The following is a 19,215-nucleotide window of genomic DNA, read 5'->3' as shown; positions in this document are numbered from 1 at the left end:
ACGGGGCTAAAAGTAACACCCAAATGTCATTAACCCCTTAACTCCCACCTGAACCGAGCACATTTTCTCCAGTTTGGCTTTACCCCAGTCCAAAAGCTTCTGGAAAAAAGCTGTGAAAATAGCAACAAAACTGAGACGAAAACAATGATGGAAATGTGACAAAAAAGTAAGAAAACATTGACAAAAAAGTGACGAAAAATTGACAAAAACGCGACAAAATGTGACAAAAATGTGATAAAAATTTGACAAAAAATGACAAAAATGTGACAAAATAACAAAAATTTGATTAAAAAAAACGGACGGAAAAATGACAAAAAATGACCCAAAAAAATGACCAAAATGTGACAAAATGCTACAAAAAAATTACAAAAATGTGATACAAATTTGACCAAAAAATAACAAAAATGTGACAAAAAATAACAAAAAAGTTACAAAAATGAGTTGAATACCCAACAAAAAAATGATGGAAAAAAATCTGATGACGTGAGGGAAAAAGATCCTCTCGGTTCAGGCGGGAGTTAAGAGGTTAAAAGTCATCTAACTTTATTTTATTTTATTTTATTTATTCATTTGACAAGGACATTGCAATTCAACATAGTGCAAAACAAGCTTGCACACTTCTAAATTTATCATAGCACATTATAATTCTATCCATTCATTCACAATTAAACATACACAAATTTAAAAATATAAAACAATTCATGCACATGGTTCTTCACAGAGAAAAAGAGATTGTTTGCATACTTTACAATACAAACAAATATATAATGGTTGTGAATGCATGGCTCTTGTTGCTGCAGGCCCAGGTGAAGGACCTGCAGAGGGAGCTGGAGGAGGCGGTCGCTGCCCACAGAGAAGTGTCGTCTTCAGCCCGAGATTCAGAGAGACGCCTGAAGGCCACAGAGGCCGAGCTGGCGCAGCTGCACGAGGTTTGCCCAGGGATTATATACTAGGACTTCAGCAAAGACTAACCTGTAATTTACCAAGCCCCAGACTAAACCAGACTAATTCATGTCTAAACACGGACTAAACCAGCATCTTCGTTTGCTTACTCTGCACTAATGATCATTTTGTGATACATTTCTCTTTTGCGTGTGCCCTTTTCAGATGTTGTCGGTGTCAGAGCGCGCTCGTAAACAGGCAGAGAGCGACCGAGACGTGCTGCAGGAGGAGCTGACCTCCAACTCCTCTGGAAAGTAAGCACGAAGATCTTATGAACTAGGGACTAAAATGAGCTAAACTGAGCTAAATTTACCAGCATTATCCTTAACATACATAACAATTACCAAAACTCCTCATGCTGTATCTTTTGGGGTGACAATTTCAGAAAATATGGGTGGTCTCAGGTTTAAACTGATGATTGATCGGTAGGTCCCTGTTCGGCGAGGAGAAGAGGCGTCTGGACAGCAGGATCTCACAGCTGGAGGAGGAGCTTGAGGAGGAGCAGAACAACACGGAGAGTCTCAACGACCGACTGCGGAAAACCCAACAACTGGTACAGGCCATAGTGTGGTTTAGAGCAGAGAATATACACTCTATGCCAGGGGTGCCCAAACTTTTTGTCTCCGAGGGCCAAAATTAAAAAGTTCAGTCGTGGGCCAAACATGGCGATGTCAAGCGTGAAACACATATAACTGCAAATAATAATATTATTATTTTATTATATCACTTTCGGTATACATGTGCATTTGATTCTATCTATGCAAATAACATGTTACATTAATGCAAATGTTAACTATGGTAAAAGCCTAGTTTTTGTCGTAAACAACAACAACAACTGTATCTGCAGCACCTACAGTGACTTTTCCTCATTCAGTAACTCAAAGAAAATGCCCTATTAGATCATTTTGAAAGTGTCAGTTCAGCATAAATTCAATTTTTAACACCCAAGGCAAGGCAAGGCAAGTTTATTTGTAGAGCACAATTCATACACAAGGCAATTCAAAGTGCTTTTATATCAACCACTTTTGTTGATGTAAAAAGTTGAATAAAAAGTTGGAAAACTGGGAAAGTTGATGCTACAACGCTCTGATAAAAACCTAGACATCACAACAGTGTTTCCTTAAAGAGGGGGTATTATGCTTTTTTCAATCACATAGCACCAGTCTATGGCTCACTACAATGATGACAAAACCTTCTGTTGGTCTGTAAATGCAGTAAATTAGAAAAACTGCCTTGTATAAAATTGCTCTCTCAAAATGGCTGTAGTGAATGTCTTGAAATAGGCCTCTGTCTCTTTAAGAACCTCTGACCCTTTCAGACACGCCCCCTCCACACGCTGTCTGTGGCATCAGTGGGGAGGGGGTTCTGCTGAGGAGCAGTGATTGGTTACTTGGCTGGTGACGAAAGGTCGGAGGCGTCTCCGGGAGGTGGAGGCGTTCCTAGGAGGACTCAGGGAAACCTATCCCTAAAATGGCTTCAGGCATGTTTTTAATGAGGGAAACATGATGTAAAGCTTGAAAAAGTCGATTTTGCATAATACCCCCCCTTTAACATTTCGAAAGGAGTGAAACAGCGCCCCCAATTTGACGCTAGTGGTCAAAAGGTGTACTGCATCCATATTTACCACTGAGAATGACTGGGAAGAGAGTTAGTGTTAACCATATTATGCGGTGCAAAAGTAGGTCACTCTCTGGCGGGCCATCGGAATTGTTCCGGCGGGCCGAATTTTCGCCGGCGGGCCCCACTTTGGGCACCCCTGCTCTGTGCGCAGCAGCAATAGAGGGTATGCAGATTATGTCACAGCACGGCACCTGCAACTTAAGCACGGAGCTTCATCTGACCCCTTGTTGAAGTATGTTGTTGTTCTAGACTGAGGAGATTGCTGGTAACAAAAATATAGATAATTGTGTGCGTATTTTTGTAAGTTAGTATTAGTATAGTCATTCGTGACATGTTCTCTCTCTCTCTCGGCGGCAGGTGGAGCAGATGGGGGCAGAGCTGGCCACTGAGCGCCTGTCGTCCCAGGGCAGAGAGGCGTCCCGTCAGCAGCTGGACAAACAGAACCGTGAGCTCAGGGCGCGGCTGCAGGAGCTGGAGGGACAGGGACGCGCCAAACTCAAGACCTCCATCACCGCCCTGGAGGACAAACTGAGAGACGCTCAGGAGCAGCTGGAGGCAGAGAGCAGGTGACTTACACTCGCCTCACAGCTGCAAGGTCCTATTTGTGTGAACTAGGTTTTTATTATGTTTTACTATATCAGCATTGACCGGGATAGTGCCTCATAAGCGTTAATCATAGTTTGACACCAATGAAGTGGAAATTTGATACAGAGAAAGCGGATATTTCTGGAACCAAAAGTGATACTTCCTAGGCCTCTGGAGCTGAGACACATCACACCTCGGATTGTATTTCATATATTTTACTTTGAAGATATATGCTTATAATTTCAGAACCATAAGAGATAGAGACTTACCGTTTTTAGTTTTGGAACTATTTTGGAAAATTTTTGTTTTTAAGCTCTTAACCCCCACCTGAACCGAGCACATTTTCTCCAGTTTGGCTTTACCCAAATTTAAAAGTTTCTTGAAAAAAGCATCAAAATAGCGACAAAAAACAGGACAAAAAAGCCACAAAAGATAATAAAAAATTGGAAAAAATGCCATGGAACATACCGGTTTAGATCAGTTTTGTAGGTCTTAGCTTTCAAATGAGGCGTTACACTGGCCTATAGGCTTTAAGCTCCACTTGAGAAGCTTTTAAATTTGGGTAAAGCCAAACTGGAGAAAATGCACTCCGTTGAGGCGGGGGGTAATGGGTTAAAACAATCCTGAGTGCCTTCTAAACAGGAATGTCCTGAATAAATCAGCGCTCTGCCCCTAATAAAGCGCCCCCTGCTGCTACAGTTCAACACTGACACATTTTACAGTTTAGAAGCTTCATACACAAGATAAGGGACAAAACATTTGGAAAGATCGGACAAAAATATCGGCATCAGCCAGTTAGAGAGTGAAACAATAAACATCAGAATGTCAAATGTTGTAGGAAACTTGAAGTCTACCACCAGCTGCAGTAATTGTACAAGTAGCAGTAGTTGGAGTAGTACAAAACAAAAAAGGACCTTGGTTTTGAACATTTCTCCTGTCTCGCTTCAGGGAACGTCAGGCCAACGCCAAGAGCCTGCGTCAGAAAGAGAAGAAACTCAAAGACCTCACGATGCAAATGGAGGACGAGAGGAAACAGGCTCAGCAGTTCAGAGACCAGGTAACACCAGCACTGAAGCAGGACTGAACCAGGGCTGAACCAGGGCTGAACCAGGACTGAACCAGGACTGAACCAGGGCTGAGCCAGGGCTGAGCCAGCGCTGAGCCAGGGCTGAGCCAGGGCTGAGCCAGGGCTGAGCCAGGGCTGAGCCAGGGCTGAGCCATGGCTGAGCCAGGGCTGAGCCAGGGCTGAGCCAGGGCTGAGCCATGGCTGAGCCAGGGCTGAGCCATGGCTGAGCCAGGGCTGAGCCATGGCTGAGCCAGGGCTGAGCCAGGGCTGAGCCAGGGCTGAGCCAGGGCTGAGCCAGGGCTGAACCAGGGCTGAGCCAGGGCTGAACCAGGGCTGAACCAGGGCTGAACCAGGGCTGAACCAGGATGAAACCAAAGCTGTTGAACTGCAGAAATGTCTCACGTCTTTGCGCAGTCAGAGAAGGGGGCGGTGCGTCTGAAGCAGCTGAAGCTCCAGCTGGAGGAGACGGAGGAGGAGGCCCAGCGCACGGCGGCGGGACGGAGGAAACTGCAGAGGGAGCTGGAGGAGTCTAACGAGGCCAACGAGGCTCTGAGCCGAGAGGTGTCGGCGCTGAGGGCCAAACTCAGGTACAAACACAACACAGACTCCACCATCACCCCAGTAATGGCACTTTAGGATTTTGATGTGAATAATGAATCAAACGTGTACATATATTCTAACTTAATACCACTTTTTGGACATGTCCTCAGTGCTATTTAGCTTCAGTGTGTGGGAAAAGAAGTTACATTTTAAACATTTTTGGTTTTCATCATTGCTCTAAACTTATATTTCAATAAAACAATCATCTTAAGCATCGATATACAATTTTGAAAACATTTCTCATGTTTGTGTGTGTCTCCAGGTTTGGGATCCACCATGTCTAAGTTTCCCGCTCAGTGAAAGGCTGATGCGATTGACTTTTCTATCAGCTTTTTGTCTTTCTCTTGACACAACGGCATGAAGTGCATTCAACAGCAGCGCCAAGATCCCCTAAATTTATCTTATTATTATTATTAAGCAGAGATCTCTTTGTCATGATCATATAGTCCAGTAGAAAATTAAAACTTTAAATGTTGTTTTATGTTTAAATGTAATGGGACAAACTACAAAAGAGAAGTTATATTTCAAAATATGAGAACTCTTTTGTAAATAATTAGTGCAGTTATGGCAGTTCTGACCTCCCCTCCCAGGACTGATCAGAGTTTAAATAGATTTGTAACTCAGGGGTTCCCAAAGTGGGGGTCAGGTCAGGCACTGAGCAGGGCGTCCCCAGATGATTTTCAGATTGTATTTACTTAAAGGGGGGGTATTATGCAAAATCAACTTTTTCAAGCTTTACATCATGTTATTATGTCATTCCCTCATTAAAAACATGCCTGAAGTGTTGCCTTGGCACATTCACGTATTTCTGAGTAATCTGTAAAAACTTTGATGGCGGCCATTTTAGGGATAGGTTTGCCTGAGTCCTCCTAGGAACGCCTCCACCTCCTGGAGACGCCTCCGAGCTTTCGTCACCAGCCAAGTAACCAACCACTGCTCCTCAGCAGAACCCCCTCCCCACTGATGCCACAGACAGCGTGTGGAGGGGGCGCGTCGGAAAGAGTCAGAGGTTCTTAAAGAGACAGAGGCCTATTTCAAGACATTCACTACAGCCATTTTGAGAGAGCAATTTTATTCAAGGCATTTATTCTAATTTACTGCATTTACAGACCAACAGAAGGTTTCGTCATCATTGTAGTGTGATATAGACTGGTGCTATGTGATTGAAAAAAGCATAATACCCCCTCTTTAAAATTTACAATGAAATCAAGATATATACAGTTGCGCTCTACAGTTTCAAAGAATATGAAAGACAACACAAAAACAATTTTTTCACTCATAGTTAGGTTGGGTGACGCCACTGAAACAACTGAGTTTGCTCTTTTTAAATCATTATTAAAAAAGAAAGTACCAAAATGATCAAAAGTTTACATACCCCCATCCTGTGTATTGCCCCTATAGGATCTATGACAGCTCTGAGTCTTTTGTGGTGGTTGTATATAATCGAATCATCTAATAATCTATCATCTAAAGCAGCCCATTCCTCTTGGTCATAAATGTGTGATCAGGGTCATTTTTGGTACTTTCTTTTTTCATTTTGATTTAAAAAGAGCAAACTCTGTTTTTTTTCACCATAAATGGCTTTACACAAACACAACATCTTTCACATTCTTCTGAAAATTCTGCCAGGGTATGTCAACTTTTGAGTACGACTGTATATATGATTTTAGGTGAATTCAATATATACTACTTTGAAGCTAGACCACTTCTCTTTCATGTTCACAAGTTGTTTTATTTCTTATAAAGCAGTAGAACAGCAGGGAAGAAAAATAGTTACGTGAATGAGAGCAAAAGAAGCTTTAACGTCTTAACTCCCACCTGAACGGATCCCATTTTCTCCAGTTTGGCTTTACCCTAATCAAAAAGCTTCTCGGGAAAAAAGCACCAAAACAGCCACAAAAAATGAGAAGAAAACAAGTATGTAAACGCAACCAAAAAGTGACAAAAATTCAACAAAGATGTGACTAAAATGTGACGAAAATTCAACAAAGATGTGACTAAAATGTGACAAAAATTCAACAAAGATATGACAAAAACTCAACCAAAATGTGACAAAAATTCAACAAAGATATGACAAAAACTCAACCAAAATGTGACAAAAATTCAACAAAGATATGACAAAAACGCAACCAAAAAGTGACAAAAATTCAACAAAGATGTGACTAAAATGTGACAAAAATTCAACAAAGATATGACAAAAACTCAACCAAAATGTGACACAAATTCAACAAAGATATGACAAAAACTCAACAAAAATGTGACAAAAAATCAACAAAGATGTGACAAAAATGTGACAAAAATTCAACAAAAAAATGACAAAAACTCAACCAAAAAGTGACAAAAATTCAACCAAAAAGTGACAAAAACTCAACCAAAAAGTGACAAAAATTCAACCAAAAAGTGACAAAAATTCAACAAAGATGTGACAAAAATTCAACAAAAAAATGACAAAAATTCAACAAAAATGTGACAAAAATTCAACAAAAAAATGACAAAAATTCAACAAAAATGTGACAAAAATTCAACAAAAAAATGACAAAAATTCAATAAAAATGTGACAAAAATTCAACAAAAATGTGACAAAAACTCAACCAAAAAGTGACAAAAATTCTACAAAGATGTGACAAAAATTCAACAAAAAAATGACAAAAATTCAACAAAAATGTGACAAAAATTCAACAAAGATATGACAAAAACTCAACAAAAAAGTGACAAAAATTCAACCAAAAAGTGACAAAAATTCAACAAAGATGTGACAAAAATGTGACAAAAATTCAACAAAAAAATGACAAAAATTCAACAAAAATGTGACAAAAATTCAACAAAAATGTGACAAAAACTCAACAAAAAATAACAAAAAAGTGACAAAAACTCAACAAAAAATATGACAAAAATTCAACAAAAATGTGACAAAAATTCAACAAAAATGTGACAAAAATTCAACAAAAATGTGACAAAAATTCAACAAAAAAATGACAAAAATTCAATAAAAATGTGACAAAAATTCAACAAAAATGTGACAAAAACTCAACAAAAAATAACAAAAAAGTGACAAAAACTCAACAAAAAATATGACAAAAATTCAACAAAAATGTGACAAAAATTCAACAAAGATATGACAAAAACTCAACCAAAAAGTGACAAAAATTCAACAAAAATGTGACAAAAATTCAACAAAGATATGACAAAAACTCAACAAAAAAGTGACAAAAATTCAACCAAAAAGTGACAAAAATTCAACAAAGATGTGACAAAAATGTGACAAAAATTCAACAAAAAAATGACAAAAATTCAAAAAAAATGTGACAAAAATTCAACAAAAAAATGACAAAAATTCAACAAAAATGTGACAAAAATTCAACAAAAATGTGACAAAAATTCAACAAAAATGTGACAAAAATTCAACAAAAAATAACAAAAATTCTATAAAAATGTGACAAAAATTCAACAAAAATGTGACAAAAACTCAACAAAAAATAACAAAAAAGTGACAAAAACTCAACAAAAATGTGACAAAAATTCAACAAAAAATATGACAAAAATTCAACAAAAATGTGACAAAAATTCAACAAAGATATGACAAAAACTCAACCAAAAAGTGACAAAAATTCAACAAAAATGTGACAAAAATTCAACAAAGATGTGACAAAAATTCAACAAAAAAATGACAAAAATTCAACAAAAAAGTGACAAAAATTCAACAAAGATGTGACAAAAATTCAACAAAAAAATGACAAAAATTCAACAAAAATGTGACAAAAATTCAACAAAGATATGACAAAAACTAAACCAAAAAGTGACAAAAATTCAACAAAAATGTGACAAAAACTCAACCAAAAAGTTGACAACACAGCAACAACGTGAGGAAAAAGATCCGTTTTGTGAGTCTTAGCTTTCAAATGAGGTGTTACACAGGCCCCGCATAGCCAAGGAGGACAGAATGCATTTGGTTTAGGCGGGTGGTAAGAGGTTAATGGAACAGGCCCCCGTTTTTCCACACTGAGATATGTTCTTACTTGAGCTTAGACGAGTTGATACGTACCTGTCTGGTCTTTGTGCCCGTGGAAGAGCGTGGTAGCTTCCAACTTCTGGACCCGCCCATTTCCCATGACCTTTGTGTGAAAGGGCTTTCCGGTGCTTGTCTCTCACTTCCTCAGGCGTCTCTGGCCTCTGCAGGTGTTTCAGGGCTTTAACTGCTTTCTCTCTTTTTCTCTCTGCTCGGTCCCGTCTCCTCCTTCCCTCCTTCTCAGACGTAGCGGCGGTGGCGGCGCTGACCCCGGATTCGTACCCGCGGCCTCGCCTCGCGTCTCCATGGTGATGCCGTCGGGCGGGGGCGGGGCCTACAGGTCGTTGGGCGGGGTCAGTCTGAGGAGCCGCCCGAAGCAGAACTCTGTGGATTCAGAGGAAGAGGCTCGGGCGCCGTCTCCGGGGCAACGGGAGGAAAACTACGACGAAGAGGATATGGAGCAATGAGCGAGAGGAATCCAAGATGGCCACCGTTTATTAGCAGTGAATTATAAAAATAAAATTGCGAAGGGGGTCATATTTATTTTTAATTAGTGTTTTTAAAATGATTGTTGACACTTAACATTGCAAAAAGTAATCTAGAAATAAGTTAATTTGTCCTTGACTGAGTAATTTCAAGAAATATGTGAACAACTATCTTATTTTAAGTAAATTATGATCTACTTATCTATTTTAAGTGAGATCTTTTTCTTAATTTAAGTGTAAAAAACTTTTGAACATATTTGTTTTAAATCAGTGACTCAAATCAAGGACAAATGTACTTATTTCAACAACATTATACTAGAATTATTTTGGCAATGTACTATTGGTTCTTCATGTTTGAAAACTATATCATTTTGAAAATCATATTATTATTTATGTCATAGTACAGTATAATCTACTGGCAACAAGTAACTTTTACTGAGAAATGATCATGAATGCCCAGATGTTAAACTTGGTTGTAGTTTTTATTCAATGTGAACAGGCCTCATTTCCACAGAATGTGCAATACAAAGTTATATCTGACAGAAAAGGTTTGATGCCTCAATTTATTATGTAGAATTTATGTAATAGATCTGAAAGCACTTAATTGTATTTATAATAACTTATTTGTTCCTATTTAAAGCCATACACTGTAACATCACCAAATAAATAGTTCAAGCATCATTACGTGTTTCGATAGAGTTGGTCCGTATTTTTGTCGGGGAGGGACAGAGCCTCCCCTCAGACCTGAGTCTCCATTGTCATTACTCCGATTACACAGGATTATGGGTGATATTTTAAAAAATTTGGACGAAATATCAGTGGTGCAAATCGGTATCAGCCCCACATTAGGCGACCTCTATTAGACATATTCTTATACATTCCTACGATTGAAACTTTTACTATAATAATAAATGTTGTAGGCTATTTGAGTGATTAAAAACTACATAAAAATTAAATTACTTAAAATATTGGTTATCGGTCGAGCCCTTTCATATCAGGATCAGACCCAAAAATCCATACCAGTCGGGCCCTACCATGTTCCAAGTGTCTTGCCCAAGGACACACCGTGCACACACCGAGCCGGGATTTGAACCACCGACCTTCTGATCATGAGACAACTCGCTCTACCATCTGCACCACTGTCGCACATTCGGACTTTCCTACCCAGCATGCCACTTTGTAACTGTAAAATACTGGAATTACTGTTCACATAGAAGCATTTGGTCACAGTGTGTTCGCCGTATTCACTTTTATACTTTTTACTAGCTGAGACCTGGCCTTCGGCCGGGCCTCGCTAGTCTCCACATTTGATATTCTGAGATTATGAGTGATTACAAAGAAATGTCCAACCCGTCACACAGTTCAGCTGTAGACCAGTGGTTCCCAACCCAGTCCAAAAACTATGGCCACTACAAATGTTAAAAATAATGAATGCTAAAAATAATTTCAAACAATCTGCAATTGGAGTGTTTGATGCACCCGTACTCTTTTGTTATTAACTACAACGACAATATGTTCGATAAACTCAGGGAATAGAATTCAAGAGACAGTGGAATAATGATGGAGAAATATTAGGGGTTCAGCTCTAACGGTTTGGTTCATGGTGCATCACAGTAGTGTGCAATCAAAAAAATAATAAGTAGGTTTTGAAATGAAATAGCCTGATGATCGTTGTTAGACAGTATTTATAACTGTACAATAAAATTGGCAATGCGTTCAAAGCAGCTTTAGAATAAAATGTACCTCTGGGCTCACAATATGTGAAAGCAAAATAGAAAACAAATGGTACAGCAGCAAAGGAAAAAAAAAAGAAAAAAAACTACGCAGTGCAGGCCATGCGCTCGTTAAGTTGTAGTTTCATTTTCGCTTTTACTCACACGGAGGAGAAATCAGTCGGAGCAGCGCGTTTGATTAGAGGCTTTTGGGCAATGTTTTGCGTGTACTGTTTTTCGGAGACAAAGCTTTAGAGACGGAATACTGCCTGGATCTATAATGAACCACAGGCTCGGTCACTGCAGGAGAGACTTAAACAAAGACGCGCAGATGTCTTTTGGAGGATGTAACTGTACCTGTGCGGAGCGTCTGCAGGTTAGCGGTGAGTGACGATGACACACACCGCCCTGTTTGTACGCGCGCACACGCACGGCAGTCAGATCTCGTGCACTCGCGTTGTTGTGACGGCGGGTTGTCCTCGGACAGCAGCACCGCGGTCCATATGGACCCGTTGTCAATGCCCGCGGCTGGTGGGACCATCACGGGGGGGCCGGCCGCGGATGTAATAATAATAATAATAGTAATAATGCATTAGTCTTATATAGCGCTTTTCCAGACGCTCAAAGTTGCTGAACAATTATGCGCGCATCAGCCCCCACCACCAACCACGCACAAACTCACTACTCTCGCCAGGCTTCCTGGTGTTCCCAAACGGTCTCCCATCCCAGTCCTAACCAGGGCCGTCCCTGCTTAGCTTCAAAGTCGGTATGGGAAATAAACATGGCGGCGCCCAGGCGGCGGCCATTGAGATAGCGTTTTCTATAATAGATACTGGTTTTAGTTCATGTTCATTGATTTGCTAGTTCTCTCAAACATGGCGGGTTTCTATGGTAACGTTCACTTCAGAACATTCCATAACGAACTCTGTTTAGGCGGACTAATCTCCATGGCAACAAAACAGAAAAAAGACTCTGACCTCTGATTGGCCGGTTGCAGTGACATCATCAGTTCTGTTGTGACATCACACATTCCATGTTTCACCTTTGGGAGTGTGAGCCGCTCAGACCGACAGCTCATTTGGGTCAGTCGCTTGTTCTGACGAGCCACAGACGTCATTTCTTCTCACACATTTACAGATTTAATACATTTTTATCCATGTTTTCCTTAACAATCTTTCACAGATATCGGCTGCGATGAACTACAGCGTGTTTCTACTCTTTTACTTCACGTACTTTCTTCATATCAGGCCGTGTCTTATGTTGAAGGCTGAAAAGTTCCCCTGGCAAAGTGACGCCGTTTTCTGGATCCCAAGAATGTTTGTGACCGACTCCTCTCTCAGCTCGGGGAGAGATTTCTGCTCACGTTAAGACTTGCTTTGACAAAGACCCGCGATGAAGCTGGAGGATGGATTGTGTTCCTCAGTTCACTAAGACCATCTACCCTCGACTCAGACCTCAGTGCACTGAGGTCTGAGTCGAGGGTAGATGGTCTTAGTGACTGAGGACCACAATCCATCCTCCATCTTCATCACTGATCTTTGTCAAAGCAAGTCCTAACAAGAGCAGAAATCTGTCTCAGAGCTGAGAGAAAGGAGTCAGCATCACTTCATCTTGGGGTCTCAGAAGGTTTCACTGAACCACTGTGGGAGAGCCTCTTCAGAAAGACGTGGCCACCTCTCTTTTTATCTGTTCTTTTCTGTACTTTATATCTTTATTTGATTCATGTAACTCCTGACCTTTGTATTTGTATTTAACCTTTATTGTCTTACACAGAGGCTGTAAGATCCCTTAAAGTGAGGCCATTTTCTGGATCCCTTCCTGTATCCAACCTTCACACAGATCTCGTATATACCTAAAGTATATCCACGTTAGATCCACATGTGTGGAGTTAGTTGTGATCTTGGGATCTCAGACGGCTTCACTGAACCACTGTGGGAGAGCCTCTAGTGTGAGATGAAGCATTTTCATCATCAAGACTCACCGACCCACTTTTATGTGGATTATTCTGCTTCTATGCATGTTTTTATGCAATATCATTATTACATCGTTCTTTGTATCATCATCATCGTCATCATCCTCATCATTATTATCACTATTGTTATTGTTTGTCATAACAGTGATAATCATTGTTATTATTGTTCACATTATTATTATTGTTGGACGGCACGGTGGCACAGCGGTTAGCGCTTGTGCTTCACAGCAACAAGGTTCCGGGTTTGATTCCCTCCTGAACGGGGCCTTTCTGTGTGGAGTTTGTATGTTCTCCCTGTGTCTGTGTAGGTTTCCTCCGAGTACTCCGGTTTCCCCTAACACTAAAAACATGCACAATAGGTTCCCCTCTGGGGCCAGGACTCCCTTGAAAAAGAGATGCCTAATCTCAGTGGGACTTCCCTGGTTACATAAAGGTCAAATAATATAAAATAAATGATTACATTAAATTATTATTGTATTTATTATTGCTTTATTTATGTATCACCCCGGGAGCTGCCACCTTATCGTGGTGGGTTGTTTGTGAGCCCGAGTGATCCTTCGAGCTATGTTGCCTGGGGCATTTTGCCCCTGGTAGGGTCTCCCATGGCAAACAGGTCTTAGGTGACGGGCCAGACTAAGAGCAGTTCAGAAAACTGTTATGTATAGTAGCACCTGGTGGTCGGGCCTTAGCCCACGGGCCCAACATCGGTGCAGAGTACCCGGCCTTCTTGGAGTCCCTGGGAGGTGCACTCGACGGTGCTCTGGTGACTCCATTGTTCTTGGGCTTCAACGCCCACGTGCAACGACAGTGAGACCTGGACAGGGGTGATAGGGAGGAACAGCCTCCCCGATGTGAACCCTAGTGCTTGTTAATGGACTTCTGTCCTAGTTACAGTTTGTCCATAACGAACACCATGTTCGAGCACAAGGGTGTCCGTAAGTGTACGTGGCACCAGGACACCCGAGGCCGGAGGTTGATGATCGACTTTGTAGTTGTGTCATCAGACCTCCAGCCGTGTAAAGAGAGGGGCTGAGCTGTCGACCGATCACCACCTGGTGGTCAGTTGGATCTGCCGGCAGGGGGAGGAAGCCGGTCACACCTTCTTTAGATCACAAACTTACTATTAGCTTTTAACATGTCTAACACATACCATGTTAGTGTTACTGCTTGTATATTGTGTATTGTATTTGTTTATTATATTATTTATCATAGACCTTTGTGAAGCATTTGGTCAACAGTACTTGTTTTTAAATGCGCTATATAAATACATTAGATTTCAATTCGTCTAAGACTGCATCTTAAAATGTGTGGACGATGCACAGATGACACTTTTGGCTTTCATTTCACACAAAGAACTTAGTCAAAACAGTCGAGATTTGGGTTTTCAAGGAGAGCTGAACACCCCCAGAAACAGAGGATTATGGGTAACTGAGAGAGGATGTTTGCTCTAAGCTGAGTAAAATGGTAAATGGTGTTTAGTGCTTTTCTCCAAAGTGCTTTACATTTTCCCTCGTTCCCCACTTAATGAACGGACTCTGCGCTCTACCGAAAGTGTCATGACAGTGGAAGTGCCAATCTATCAATCAAAAATAGGCATACATGGGCGGGGGTTCAGATGAGTACAGCGGAGGACCCCTCAAGATATTATAGTCCAAACATGGAGTCTATCACAATGAGCCTAACTAATTATTCCACAACAAAAATACTTGTTAGCACATTGTTAACAGAAGCGTGCATGTGGAGTGAGGAGCAGGAGTGTTTTTAGTTCTGCTGATCACGAAAATAATTTAGCCTGGGGATGAGTGAGTAAAGCAACACAGGAGGAAAAAAGGCCATACGGTAGTTTTGTAAGAGAGAAAGACCGAAACAAGTTCCAAAATTGGCGCATTTGGAGGTTGTTCGTGCCTCTTTAAAGTTCTTGTCTCTGTCCTGAAAGTGTACAATGATCCTTGTCAGTCACAGTCCCAGACCAATGCACTCTCTGCAGAAAGGACCTGAACTGCCACATCTGTGTCCTTTGCAGACCGGGGTGCGGGGTGGAGCGTACAGATGGTTGCTCAGCTTTGTCAGTGTTGTTGGCATTGATTGAGAAAAGACCCACTGACACATTTTCAAGGTCCGTTTCATCAGAAGCCGCTGTCTAAAATAAAAAACAAACATAGCTTTAGCCTCAACTGAAAAACAAAGCAAAAAAAAGCCAATACAAATCCAGTCCGAAAGTTTTCTTTGTGCACTTACCTCCAGTGTCTTCCAAAAATTGGAGCCGTCTTCATGCACACGATAGAACCAAGGCACGTTCGCTGTGGACATCCACTTGTTCCTACATGACATTGTGCATGTTAGATATGGTACATTGATTTTAAACTAAATAGAAAGAAGACACAGTTGGAGGAGAGAAGATGCAGATGAGGAGAGCAGGTGAGGAAAGGAATTTGGGCAGGAGACAAGAGGACAGAAAGAGAAAGGAGGGCCTAAGGAGAGAGAACAGAAACTTGCCTCGCGGTCATAAAGGTTCAATATTTTGATCAAAAAAGATCTACGCCCATATTTTACAAAGCACAGTTAGAACGCCATTAATGCACTGGCAATGAAAGGCATTTATCACTTGATTAGATTGTTCTTTAAACAATCGAGTGGTTAGTCACACTGACACGCTGTAGTGCAGTGGCTCTTCAGAGAAGAATGGTCACGTTAAAGGGATATTTCAGGATTTTTGACATATGACAGGCCTCATTTCCTAGTTTTCCACATGGTTGCTGGTACCTGGAGATATTTTTTTTTTAAATTTATGCGTTCGTATGTTTGAAGAGTTTCGTGGCACTAGGCTAATGCAAGGCTAATGCATTTCTATGGTTTCAGCTAGCCTGCATTAAAAACAGTCTGACCCGCTCCACAAAGCACCTGAGGCAAATCACTTATAACGCCAGACTAACCATATAAATGTCTGTGTCGATAGAATCATTTTTGGAATGTAACTGACCTTGCATCACATGAATGATCGCATTTTGAGGGACTATTTTCTAGCAGATCACTCCGCCGCTGCGTAGCTTATACAACCACAAAACTGCTCAAATATAAGTTCTTTTAAATGCAAAATGGTTAAAATTAATCGACAGACATTTATATGGTTAGTCTGGCGTTATAAGTGATTTGCCTCAGGTGCACTGTGGAGCAGGTCAGACTGTTTTTAATGCAGGCTAGCTGACATCGTAGAAATGCATTAGCCTAGCGCCACGAAACTCTTCAAACAAAAGAACTGCTTGAATTACAAAAAAAATATCTCCAGGGACCAGCAACACTCTGGATAACTATGAAATGAGGCCCTATGTCAAAAATCCCCCAAAAAACCCTTCAAGAGGCACTTTTCTTGGCCTGTCTGCTCAGACTGCCCCAGCTTACCGGTATTCTGAGCCGCTCCTGTGTGGGTCCATGGTCATTTGCTCTAGACTGGGTTCTGCAACATTTCTTCAGCCTTGTAATGGCTCCCTTTGGCCTTGACCAAAAAAACATAAAAAACATGAAAATTAATATTATTGATAGTTATACACTGTATATACATGGGCACGTGTGAACACGGACTGAACTTACTTGAAGTAAATGCAGTTCAAACTAGGGTGGTGAATGTGTGGAAAAGGGCATTAATTGCTTATATTGCACCTGAAGCCGACGCCGCGGACAGAGCTGGACAAGGACAGCGATAAAGTTTACCAGCAGTCTGAGTGGGGTACGTGACACCTACCGCTCTCCATGGTTTCCGCGACATTATGTTTGGATTTGAGCAGTTGGCACCCATGTAGCGCTCCGTCTATAAACAAATGCAGGTGCATTGATAGTGATTGACACATTCATTATTTTTTCTTAATGGCCAGAAATTCTTGTTAATGGCTGAAATGTTGTGTCAGGCAAAAAATTTTATCTACTTTAAATGTATAATATTACCTGTTATTACCTTAAGTGCAGGCTATTGCTCCAAGAGAAAAGCACCCTGCAGAGCACACCCATGAGTTAGGAGAGGGGCAGGAAACTGGAATTCATGCCATCAGCTGTTTCAGTTTCAATCTGGAAAATAAGAAGAATTTAAAAAAAACATATTTAAAGCAGTACTAAGTAACTCTTCCCCCTAGAGGCCATAAGGGCAACTGCAGGTGTTGTAGCAAGTTACGATTTTTTAACGTATTAATTGTCCTGGAGAGTAAATACTACGCTGACAGGAAAGGCGAAGGGAGAGAGGGTTACTGTGCATCCAATTATATAACGTAAATATTTTTTTTCACTCAAACTTGGCTGTAAATACTGTTTAAAGTGACGCTAGCCCGCAGTTAGCTTTGCCCGTTAGCTTCTTCTTCGTGATTACATTAGTGTGTATTGCTTTCTCCGCACCGGTGGCAGTCAAGTTGCAAACATGGTTTTCTGTCCAGAGACACCAGGGGGAGATGAAAGACCCTCCAATCATCCCATAAACACTTGTATTACCCCTACAGGGACTACGGGAAGGATTTATTAAGGTAAACACCTTACTTAGTGCTGCTTTAAAATCATTGTTTTTTATTTCAGTAATCAATTTTTATTTTTTAATATTACAGGGCAGTAAACTATTGGGTATATGACCCATAGTAAACTGTATATTTAAAAAGAAATTATGCCAATAGTTGCTGCAGAAATGTGTGTTTATTCTGTCATAGTTTTTGAAATAGTGATGATTCTTTCATTGGTCATATCTGAGTGGTCTGCCTGCCCCTTATAAAGCTCCAAATACATGTTGATTCTATTTTCGTAATATTACAAACCTTACAGCCGTGAGGCGTCCATGCAAGTCCTGCTCTGGACAAGCACACGTGTCAATGGCGCTTGGCAACACACACGATCTGTATTGAAGAGGGGGACGAAAAAAATATCAATGTCAAAAGCAGCAGGCTATAACAGCAGAAACTACAGATTTATGGTACCAAGCACTGCAGCACAACGATTGATAAATATATAAAAAATATATAATTTCGCGGTTCAGCTACACACAGCTCGTCAGTAACGTTTACGTGCGGTTTTCATGCACACACGAGAACAGCGCGTTACTGGATGAACAAACTCGGGCAAGTGCCTCCAGTCAACGAGAGACAACCCGCGGGGAACTAATGCGCAAAAGTACTTAACGCTATAAACCCGTATAGTATCCATGCATTACGACGTCACATTCATCCCTTGCTTTCTGGTACTCGCAATCACATTCCTTCTCCAAATGATACAGAACAGAAGAGCAGAGAGCAACGTGCTAGCGCGGCGATACCTCCACCTCTGAGTGCAGCAGGTGCGGGCAAAGACCCGTGCGAGGCTGCGGTTCTCACGGGCCTGCCGCGTGCTACCGCTGCGTCCACCTTCGGGGCGGGCATGCACCCACGTGGGTCCCGGTGTAGCGATTTCAAACTACCCCCCCCATTCACCTTACCCCCCGGAACTTTGAAATCGATTTCAAATTACCCCCAGGGGTAACCTGAAACTGATTTCAAGTTACCCCCCCTGATTTCAGATTACCCCCGCCACAATATGTATTGTTTGTTTGGCACGGCTGTGTTAAAGAGAAAATGCCCGGATGTTAATTGCTAATAATAGCTACAACTCTCGTCACTTTTCATCTGGTAAGGTTAGCTTTAGTTCGTAAACTCCTCGATAGCTTTAGTTCGTAAACTCCACTATCCTTAAGGTTACGGCTCCAACTGCGGTTCCTGTAAGGTATTTTATGGATGAAGAAAGCAGTTGAGAGGGGGGTAGTCTGAAATCAGGGGGGGTAGCTTGAAATCGCGTTCATCTTACCCCCGGGGGTAACTTGAAACTGATTTCAAAGTACCGGGGGGTAGCCTGAAATGGGGGGTAGTTTAAAATCTTTACACCGGTGTAGCGATTTCAAACTACCCCCATTCACCTTACCTCCCCGGTACTTTGAAATTGATTTCAGACTACCGGGGGGTAACTTGAAATCGATTTCAAATTACCGGGGGGTAGCCTGAAATGGGGGGTAGTTTAAAATCTTTACACCGGTGCTCTCAGGCCTGGGCAGCTAACCGTCCACTAACCGTGTTATTTTAATATGAAACGACGCTAAGCTCGTTTAAACAAATGACGGTAAAAGGAGGAATAAGGTTATTAAGGCTTGTAGTAGCAGTATACGACGTCACTGGAGTTCATGGCTAAATTTCAACATACTACGGGGAAAAAGTTACACACTTCCCAGCGTA

The 19,215-nt window shown here is 41.2% G+C and overlaps 2 protein-coding genes across 2 annotated transcripts in view; one reads left to right on the top strand and one right to left on the bottom strand.

Moving 5' to 3' along the window:
• Positions 1–9,407, top strand: part of LOC306969038 (uncharacterized protein) — a 47,810-nt gene extending 38,403 nt beyond the window's left edge. The window contains exons 38-44 of the mRNA XM_079564649.1: positions 801–929; positions 1,108–1,196; positions 1,372–1,495; positions 2,920–3,128; positions 4,096–4,204; positions 4,628–4,800; positions 9,064–9,407. Coding sequence (XP_079420775.1) covers positions 801–929; positions 1,108–1,196; positions 1,372–1,495; positions 2,920–3,128; positions 4,096–4,204; positions 4,628–4,800; positions 9,064–9,286 — 1,056 coding nt within the window. The 3' untranslated portion in view covers positions 9,287–9,407. The remainder of the gene's footprint in view (positions 1–800; positions 930–1,107; positions 1,197–1,371; positions 1,496–2,919; positions 3,129–4,095; positions 4,205–4,627; positions 4,801–9,063) is intronic.
• LOC306968995 (C-reactive protein-like) overlaps positions 1–19,215 on the bottom strand; it is a 289,059-nt gene that overhangs the window by 188,407 nt on the left and 81,437 nt on the right. The window lies entirely within an intron of this gene.

The sequence above is a fragment of the Gobius niger genome, assembly GCF_951799975.1.
Source record: "Gobius niger genome assembly, chromosome: 10".
Taxonomy (NCBI): Eukaryota; Metazoa; Chordata; class Actinopteri; order Gobiiformes; family Gobiidae; genus Gobius; species Gobius niger.
The sequence above is the reverse complement of the archived record's forward strand: the minus strand, read 5'-3'. Positions and strand labels throughout refer to the sequence as shown.